Genomic DNA, 10,629 nt, shown 5'->3' with positions numbered 1-10,629 from the left:
ATATATATATATATATATATCTCATTTAATAAATATAGAACTTCCTTAAAAAAAATTAATTAATTTGTTTATCATAATTAAGGGAAATCCTAATGGGTACTTCACTTGAGCATATGTGAAAAAGGCATATACATACTACAAATAGTAAAGGAGAAAGAAAAAGTTGCTAAACCCTTTTAATATGGTTAATTGCTTTGCCTCAATCAGTCGCCCAAACAACATACTGCTTATTCATACCACAACCACAAATGACAATGCAGCATTGCCCATATGTAATTTCTAATCTGAAAGTACATATTTCTTTAATAGCTCTACCTTCGTGTTTTTTTTTTTTTTTTGGCTAATATGTCTTTACTAAAATCATATAAAAATCTCCAAATTAGAGTTTAAAATTATAATTAAATTTTTAAAACAAATCTAGGCACAATTGCACAAAAATTCCATGTACTATGTCACACTCAGGAATATTAGACCTTTTTTCCTTTGTATAAATAGGAGGGTCCCAATGGGATGAGGGGGCTAACAATTTTCTCTCCAAAACGTTTATGGTAGGAACATAAAAGTTTTCCATTATAGACTTGTCACACTTAAAGAACATGACTTGTAAACTAATAAAACTAGAGTTTTTAGTACCTATAGCAATTTCACAACATCAAGAACAAACCCTAGTGTATACAGTGTCAAATTTCATAGTCTCCTGTTACATCAAATGAGTCTTTAATTTTTCTTACAAAGCATTGAATAGTAAAGCTTTTGGGCCATAGTCTCAACTATAACTCTCAATCATGTTGGACTTGCATGACACCTTCCCACAACATATTATTATGAGATGCAAAAAAATTTTTGGAGTGTACACAATGTTTAGTGTGGATGGGAAGAAATTTCAGCATATTCCAATTGGTTAGGTCAGTAAGAGGCCTATTCCAATTTAATGATCCTTGAATTTTGTATACAAGTATTAATCAATGAAATTTTCACCTAAAATAAGTCAAACTTTTGGCAGGAGAGAAAATTGATGTCTACACAAATCAAGCTAAGGCTGATCAAAATGGACCATATTCTTAATTTCTTATCTTGATTTGTTTCATATACAAAACTTACAGTCAATGCTTGGCGTATAAAAGTTGAACAGCTTTTCTAAAGTCCATCCTCTAAAAGCTTGAGAAAAAAATCATTTAAACCAATACAATATAGAAATTATAAAGGAATCAAAGAAAAATTGTCAAAAATAATGAAAACTTAATCCGTGCTTAAATTCACGTATGATAAAGTCCTATCACTTTGTTTGGAGTTGATGTTTGCACTGATTAGCAGTCGGTCTCGGTCAGCATATTTTAATCTTTAGCCTTTAAAGGGCCAAACCCCATAAATTTTCACATTTAATTTTCTTTTTGGCCCATAAGGTTTTTCTAAAATGGCAGTAGCAGCCTGATAATCCCACCAGCATGCTTTACAGCTCCTCCATCCCACTCTTCTTATGATTCTATTCTCTTAATTCCATTTTTTTGTTTCAAAGACAAGAATTATTTGTAGGAGAGAAAAGAGTAAGAGTACTGCAATGTATATATCATCAATATCATCATTTTTGGTTAATTAGATTTTAGGTGGAGATAGAGACATAGAAAGATGGCAGCTAAAGAAGGTCCAACTTTGGAGTACACCCCAACGTGGGTTGTTGCTGTTGTGTGCAGTGTTATCGTCGCCATCTCTCTCGCCGTTGAACGTCTCCTTCACTACACTGGCAAGGCATGTCTAGTATTTGTGCATTTCAATCTCTTTTCTGCATCCATCATTTCAATTTCCTTATTAGTCTTAGACTACTTTGGTAAACTGATCATCATCAATTATTCATATAATGAATGACTCTCTCTCTTTTTCAGTATCTCAAGAAAAAGAACCAGAAGCCTCTCTTTCAAGCCTTACAGAAGATCAAAGAAGGTCACCAGTACTCTCAACTCTCTCTCTCTATTACATTTATATAAACATACATATAGAGTTGGATATATTCTGGGTGTGCCTGACCATATCGTTTTATATTGTAAATGAATGCAGAGTTGATGTTGTTGGGCTTCATATCACTGCTACTCACAGTGTTCCAATCACGGATTGAAAAACTTTGCATATCCGAGAACTTAGCCAAAGAGTGGTTGCCTTGTAAATTAACAGATGCATCTTCTTCTTCTTCTTCTACTACTACCCATTTCCAAACCTTGTTCACTTCTTTTATTCCCCGTCGCCTCCTCGCCGAGGCAACAACTACTCCCGAAGAATATTGTGCTAAGATGGGGGTACTTAAAAACTTTTTCTCTTTCTAAATTTTGGAACTTAACCGCAATCAGTGCTTGTATCCATATTACTATTTTGGCTATTGGTGATTGATTAATGGGGTTTTCTAGTTTTGTTGTTTATTTTAATCAAAGTAGATACGAATATATCACAAAGGAATCTATTTTTAGTGGAGTCAGTTGATTTTATCAACGCACCAAAACAATTTTTGTATTTTGGTTTGTAGTTTGTAGTGTATTGAGTACTGTTTATTGGGGGTTGGGGGGGAAGGGCCGTATGAATTTTTTTTTTTTTTTTTAAAGCAAACTACAGATCAATTGTTTAATCATGACTTGACTTGGAATAATATTTAATTTTTGAAGTCTTATAAAAACAAATATATTATTGATTGGTGGAATCTTCCAGTCAGTCTTCTCAAAGCACATGCATTGGTTGCAAATGCATATGCTCTTCTTATCTACATACTTGTTAAATCAACGTGCAGGGTGGATTGTTTGAAATGTAACATATTTGGAATCCTACATTTCACTTTTCACATTCTACTTTCTTGATTCCTCATAATTTGTTTTTTCTATCATCTTAGTTCAATCCGATTTTGAAACACAAAGGATCATTTTGATTGGGTTGACACTTTACTCCCTCTCTCATTTCTGCAAGACAAAATTTACATAATCTAATTAGTCTGGATGGTATTTTACAGAAAAAAAGTTATAATCACATTTGCCATCAATGATCTTCATATTAGGCGCAGAATTAGAACATGTCATAATCCCCAGTATTGTTAATCAAGTTAACCTGGTATAAATAAGAAGATTTGAGAACCAAGGTTCTTAATGCTCATGTTTTAAATACTGCCAAGCATATATGTTTGCTGTTTCAGGGCTTTCCCTGTCTTCCGGGTCACTTAAGATTTCATAGTAAAAAGACTTAGAACTTGGAGATTCAGCTAGTATGAAATCAGCCTCCTGGGGCAGGATGGTTAATGTGTTCATGTGAGTTCTAGCTTTAAAACATTCAAGTTAAGTCTGTAAAAATCAAACTCCAGAAGATACAACAATGCAATTGTTTATAGGTAAAGCACACATATAATCAACATGATCATTAAAACAGAGTAAATTGCGCTAGTTAGCTTGTCCTGAATTACCTTCTTTTTCCTGTATAATAGAAAGATACAACAGCACATAAGTAAATTGAACTTAGCTTCTATACATAAGAGTCTTTCTTACCTGATGAAGCACCAACTTTCTTCTGATATGCATTGCCAATGTAACAGCAAGGGTAACTCCCTAAATAAATCATTAAACTTTCACAAAATATTGAGGTTCTAGTCATGAATAAGGTTCTAGTCATGAATAAGGTTTCAAGCAGATATGTTTGACTGATTATTTTGGATATGACTTCACAAACTCTTACTAGCCAGGGTGCATTTTCAGAGTAAATTCTAAATAACCTTAGATGAAGCATCCCATATATTCTTATTGAAGAGTTCTTTAGTGTTCCAAAGAGCCAAAAAGATTTTTCTAAAAAATTGGTCTTTTAATCTTTGGAGTGCTTATTTTTTCAACTAATTCCTTCAATTGCTAGTTATATCTTCAGTACCCTTATATGATACACCAGATAGCCTTAGAGCAATATGACCTGAGGTGATTGTTAATAGCAGAGTTCTCTCCAAAGCAGTGAAAAAGAATTGCAGAGTATACATGCCCCTTTGAGGCTGTAGGACATTAGTTACTGTTCCTTATTGTTGGCAGTTTCTTTTCTTTTCTGTTCTTTTCTTCTCCTCCTTTTTCCTTATTGTTGAGGCTATAGACTCTTGTTCAATCTTCTGCAATAGCTAAATCTTACTGGTAGGAGGCCTGTATTACAAAATTGTCAGCTAATGTTAAATTGTTAATACAAACAAAATATTTTTACTCTCCACTGTTTGAAATTGAATAGATCAACATCTTCTAGTGTGGACAGAATTATGTAATTTTTTTTCCCAGTTGAGACCTTTGTGCGTTATAACTTATAAGCATGCATAACTGAACTCAGCATCATATAAAGTTATTAAGGTCTTCAAAGAATGCTCTAGGAATGCAATCAAAATCTAATTTGTTAACTAAGGTTGCACAGGCGTTTATGAATTGAAATATCTTATTAGTTTTTTGCTTTCTTTACATCATTTTTGCAGGGAAAGGTCCCACTGTTATCTTCTGCTGCACTGCATCATCTTCACATATTTATCTTTGTGTTAGCAGTTGTGCATGTGACTTTCTGTGCTCTAACCATTCTTTTCGGAGGAGCAAAGGTTAGTTGTCCCTATTCTTACAATTATCTTTCTATTTTTTTTCTTTTTTTAATTATAACCAAGAATTTTTATTCTTTAACCTTAGAGTCAATTTTTCTATAATATGTTTTAATGGTGTAGATACGTCAATGGAAACATTGGGAGGATTCTATCTTTAAAAAGGAAAAAGATCCAGAAGAAGGTAATGCTCAATTTCTCATTAAAAGTTTTAAGTCTACATATTTTCCTGTGTTATGTTTCCTTCTGCTGAATCCCGGATCATAAAATAAATTTTTTCCTTACCTCAATTCTTTTGGACTGAATGTTATAGAATTGAGTCACTCAGAATTTTCCACTATGGCCTGAAATTACATCATTCACCCTGAAGTGTGTGCATTTGTTTTAGTATCCAACAACTACTTGCCGTTGTTTACATCTTTTCTCATGAAAATACTGTATTTGCAGTTCTGAAAACAAACTTTACACAAGTCCAAGATCACGATTTTATCAGGAATTGCTTTCTGGGTATTGGCAAAGATCCAGCTTTGTTAGGATGGGTGGTAAGTTATAGAACCCTCTATAATCAAGTCAATCTACCTGTTTGACAACTAATACCAACTATGATTACAACCGCTAATATATTGATTCATCAACGTTATTAAAAGGATAATGTAATGATCATATTTATCAATAGTTTTTCATGATGGAGAGCATTCATTTCACCATGGTTTCTTGGTCTCACTTCTTCAGAATATAAATTTCATTGATGAAATTTGTGAAAAATTACAAAGTGACCATACTGACCATTTCCATTTTAAATTCGTTTGATTAAAAGTTGGCTTACTAAGATTCATAACTTAATAGTTTCCAACTGTATCCCAGGTTGTTTTATAAATATCAGGAAAAAGAAAAACCACTATCTTTTACCTCTTCTTATATGCCAGACTACACGTAATTTTTTTTTTTAAACCCATGTACTACTCAAATGTTAACAAGCCTGAAATGCATAGGGAAAGGTCAGTTTCAAAAAAAAAAAAAAAAAAAAAAAAAAAAAAAAGGAGAGAGAGAGAGAGAGAGAGAGAGAGAGAGAGAGAGAGATGAACAAAAACATGACTTCACTCTGAAAATTTAAATGTTGTAGATCACCTTTCCTGTGCATTTTATGTATAATAATCAAGACAGAAATATTTCAGTTATGACATTAGAATATGACTTCTACAGCCATAATATATATAAAAGACAGAAATCATTCAAAATACACGAATTTGTTCTTCTCTACTACTACAAACAAATGATTTTTTTTTTTAATGACATCATCATTTTCAGCAATCATTTTTCAAGCAATTTTTTGGGTCTGTGACCAAAACAGATTATCTGACAATGCGACTGGGCTTCATTATGGTAAGTTATATAAAGTTCTACATGTATTCAATTTATTATTCTTTATTTTTTTTTCAAAACCCCATTGCTTTTTACTTCACAAGATAATCTTTCTGATTTTTAATATCTTTCTTTTCTATAGACTCATTGCAGAGGAAACCCACAGTTTAATTTCCACAATTACATGATTCGTGCCCTTGAAGCTGATTTCAGGAAAGTCGTTGGAATAAGGTTAGTCACAATTATTAAAGACATTCCAAGTGCACTCATTATCTTATTTTCTATATTTTGAGCTTTACTATTTCTAATGTGGAGTACATCTTATAAGGTTAAACCAATAAAAGAAAGTACAGACTTAGAAGGTTTCCTCTTTTGTTTGAAAAATGTTAGTACTTCTATTTTCCATGTATCATACTACAATATACTAGCTCTCCGTGCACTAAGTACTTTCTAATCTGATTCCTCTAAGTTGATAGATCCTACTAAATTCTAAGTTCATCAATTGCAGTTGGTATCTTTGGTTATTTGTGGTCATTTTCTTGTTGCTGAATGTGGCTGGTAAGCTCTCTCACTCTCACAATGTGAGACTCACATTAACAAAGTGTAACAGGTTTTTCGCACATAATTGAATGTGTGGCCCTAAGGCCATCCTTAGCAACCCAGTTTTTCTATTCTGACTCGCATTCATAATATGGTCCTAACCCAGGTTCTGAAAACAGTGTAGAAATTTTCGTTGTAGAGGTTTCAAGTTCTTATCCATTTGACTCACATTTCTAAATCTAATTACTGGTGAGTTGAACATCATGTTCCATGAATTATTCATCAAAATTTCTGAGTTCCGACGACCATAATGCCATAGTCCTTGTCTCTGTTCTAGGCTCAGCTACATGAAGATCATTATCTCCAATCCATCATGTATTCTGACTTTTCTTGCAGGTTTGCATATGTACTTCTGGATTGCATTCATACCCTTCGTTGTAAGTTCTATGTCATAGTTTTCCTGTTACATTGCTTATATATTTATGCAATTTTATTAGTCACAGTTTTGTGAAGATTATACCTTGTAAGAACATTTTGATTGCCAACCTTTGTTTTTTGTTTGCGCAGGAAGAGCAAAGTTTGTTTGTGCACTAGTTCACCCTAGAATTTAAATCTTGATGCCCACTAGCTCACATGAAAGATTGTGCTAATGTGTTTTTTTTATAATGTTGGATTAAAAGGAACTAGCCAGTCTTACATTAACTGCATTTTCTGAGTTAAATTCCTTTTGATATACAAGGTGGCTTTTGTATGTAAATATATATATTTGGTTTTTAACCTAATAAAGCAGTGCCATTGACAGTTGGTATCTATTTCTTCCTTTGAACACTTCTAACCTATCACAAGGAGCTTGTAACATTTTAAAGCTGAATGTTACAATTTTACACCTAGTGTAGATCAAGGAAAAATTGTGGTTGTCAAATATAAAATGGAAGCCTAGATCATCAATTCATAGAAACCATCATATGTCCCCTCAAAAGTTGGCATGCTTATATAGGACCAAATCATAGACATCTCTTGTAGCAGCAATTAAGCATTGCTACAATTCACCCAAGCTTAGGACAAATGGAACATGTGCCAAAAGATGTCAAGAAGGATGTTATTCCTGGTTTCATTAAATAGTACTTGTATACTAGTATTTACAAATATAAATCTGTTAGAGATATTGGTTAGGGATTTTGTTATGTCTATATGAATTAAATTTCACAATTATGTTCTCAAGATTAAATTCTGTACCCTTCAATTTTAATCCATTTCATCAAGTCCTAACACATGTTTGTGTTTGTGCGTGTCAAAAATATAAGGAAGATTGCATGCACTATTTAAATGGCTGACATTGTTCAATTTTGAGTGTGTGCAATTTCTACACTAGAAGGAAGACTGGATATAGACTTTGTATACCACTTTATGATATGTCCCTCATCAGTCAACCATGCCACCTAGCAGCTACATGTTATCTATACTGTTATAGTTGAATAGCTTTTCAGCTTCTAAAGATAAATGTGTTAGCTCATTTCTAGTGTCTTTTCCATACTTTAGTTTAACTTACCATGTTCTTTTGTTGAAAATAACAATCAAATAAATGATTCATAATAATTGTGTGTCTGCTCAAATCATCAAACTACATGTTCATCTTGTAATGTCCTAGATAACATGTAGGGTAAGGGCCATAACATTGATATTGTTTTTTATATTTTACAGCTTCTACTTGCTGTGGGCACTAAGTTAGAGCATGTAATTATCCAGTTGGCCCATGAGATTGCCGAGAAACATGTAGCAATTGCAGGTGCTTTGGTAGTTCAACCTTCAGATGATCACTTCTGGTTCCATAGGCCCCGGATTGTTCTCTTGCTGATTCATATCATCCTGTTTCAGAATTCATTTGAACTGGCAGTTTTCTTTTGGATATGGGTAAAACAATTAAAATTCAATATTCATTGCACACTAATGAGACAAAGATAAATTGGAAATGAAAACTATGGATTGAATTTCTATGGTGCTTCAATATGTTACAGGTTCAATATGGATTTGACTCGTGCATAATGGGAGAAATCAGTTATATCATCCCAAGACTTGTTATAGGGTAAAACAATGATAATAATTATTCTATTCTTGAAATCACGTGTTTCTATTGATGAACCAATCTGATGTTAAATGTCAACTTTTATTCATAGGGTATTCGTTCAGTTCCTCTGCAGTTATAGTACCCTACCACTTTATGCAATTGTCACACAGGTGAGTTGGATCATCACTGAGAATTCACCTTCTTTAGGACCAATTGATTTATGTTGGGATTTTAGGCTGATGAAGATTGCTGAATTCCTTATAATGTAGATGGGGAGTTCATTTAAAAAGGCTATATTTGAAGAACACATACAAGAAGGACTTGTTGGTTGGGCTCAAAAGGCAAAAAAGAACAGGGGTTTGAGAAAGGCTGCTAATGGCTCAACTACTACTACTACTCAGGGTTCTACTACTCATGCATCCGGCCAAATGAGTTCAAAAGAAACTACTCCTTTGGCAATTCAGATGAGTGAAGTATCTGCAATGGAAGAAGGCAATGCAGGGGAGATTGCAGCTGCAACTCTCTACGGTGGACATAGATAAGGGCATCATAGTCTCACTCAAAACTCATGTAGTTAGCCGGGTGTTTTTTACTTCTTTTATTTAAGGTGAATTTAGAAATAGTGGTGGTTCAGTTGATATATGCTACATATTTATTAAAATTGTTCAAATGCATACTATATAGTTGGTTTATTGATTTTATTTCTTGTATAGTAATGATGATGATGTGTAAAATGATGATATAATTTTGATGTAAGCAGTTAAGCACTAAGTTCAATAGAATTGTTTGCTAGCAATCAGAACTTAATAACTTGATAATATATCATGTGGAATTATTTTCTAAAGAAAAGTCATTAGTAGTTATTTCATGTGAAAATTTCTCTCTACGTTATATTCAAATAGTCTATTCATAATGGATTATTCAAAAAATGGCACTCAGCCAACAAAACAGACTAATAACAAACACAACCAGATATCAAGTGCTTAAAATATAACAACACAACGCCCATTAAGTATTGGCTATAATATAATCTCTACATCACCGTTCTTTTACACAAGAATAGGATGTTTCAACTTTCAAGATCTAGACTGATAGCCAAATTCAAGTGCTTCGTTTTCAAGAAATCCAATTATTCAAAAACAAAATTGAAAGTCATTTCAACCCATCAACATAGAAAAAATCACTAATTTTATAAATGTCTACAACTACAAATACAAGTGTAGAACTGTGGGCAGGGAGGAAGCAAGAGCTAAAGGTTTGGAGTTTTTTTTTATTTTTTAATTGCAACTTCAAGAATAAGATTTTCTTTTTTTGGGGGGGGGGGTGTCAATTTAAGATGGGAAATGCTAACGAATGTCCTTAGGTCATTCGTTAATAATTCATTTAAAAAAGTTTTTATGAAAAAAAAAATTAATGTTTTGATAGCTTTTTTCATTTCCCATAAAAATGTTGTCAAAATTTTCCTAAAATGGATTCTTAACCAATTTTTTGAATGATTTTTTAGCATTTCTCATTTAGCATGACTTGTTAGCATGACTCATTTAAGATTTTATGAATGATCTATTTGTGTCAACAGTTGAGACTGGTATGTTTTTAATATGACCGCGTTTTCTGGCCTCATGTTCTGTCACAATTAGCTAGGAATTTTAAAGCCCAATTGACACTTTTGAATGCTATTAAGTATTTGACACTTTGGTTTGACAAATTCTAACCACTTTACAATCTCTTCTTGGATATCATTAACTGATTTTCGTAACTCATTAGGACAATAAACATCACTGATAATATTACAAACTAACATTCCTCCATTGTGGTCATCAACAAATATCAAGATATTTGTACAGAGCAGAGAGAGAATTTAGGCTAATTTTGGTATTTAGAATTAAAAAAAAAAGTTCAGTACGAGAACTTGATTTGGGTTTAAATTTTTTTTTAAAAAAAAACTTGTTTTATATTCAATTCCTCTGTTCCTTGTATATAAGCAGAGCTGTACTTTTCCTATTCATTGGATGAGAAATTTCTTTCTCTCATCTTCATCTTAGTTTAGCTTCTGACATGAGATGGTAAACAACATATACATTGGTGGGTT

The 10,629-nt window shown here is 32.7% G+C and overlaps 1 protein-coding gene across 1 annotated transcript; it reads left to right on the top strand.

Annotated features, from left to right (window-relative positions):
* Window positions 1-1,167: 1,167 nt before the first annotated feature.
* On the top strand, window positions 1,168-9,292 carry LOC115965414 (MLO-like protein 1). The gene is made up of 14 exons (XM_031084630.1): window positions 1,168-1,746; window positions 1,881-1,938; window positions 2,053-2,288; window positions 4,460-4,576; window positions 4,697-4,757; window positions 5,021-5,115; window positions 5,882-5,956; window positions 6,078-6,166; window positions 6,444-6,493; window positions 6,872-6,912; window positions 8,177-8,386; window positions 8,491-8,558; window positions 8,650-8,710; window positions 8,810-9,292. The coding sequence occupies exons 1-14, from the start codon at window positions 1,627-1,629 to the stop codon at window positions 9,080-9,082; spliced, it is 1,554 nt and encodes a 517-aa protein (XP_030940490.1). The 5' UTR covers window positions 1,168-1,626; the 3' UTR covers window positions 9,083-9,292.
* Window positions 9,293-10,629: the final 1,337 nt, after the last annotated feature.

Source organism: Quercus lobata, chromosome 10 (assembly GCF_001633185.2).
Source record: "Quercus lobata isolate SW786 chromosome 10, ValleyOak3.0 Primary Assembly, whole genome shotgun sequence".
Taxonomy (NCBI): Eukaryota; Viridiplantae; Streptophyta; class Magnoliopsida; order Fagales; family Fagaceae; genus Quercus; species Quercus lobata.
This window is presented reverse-complemented; position numbering and strand designations above follow the sequence as displayed.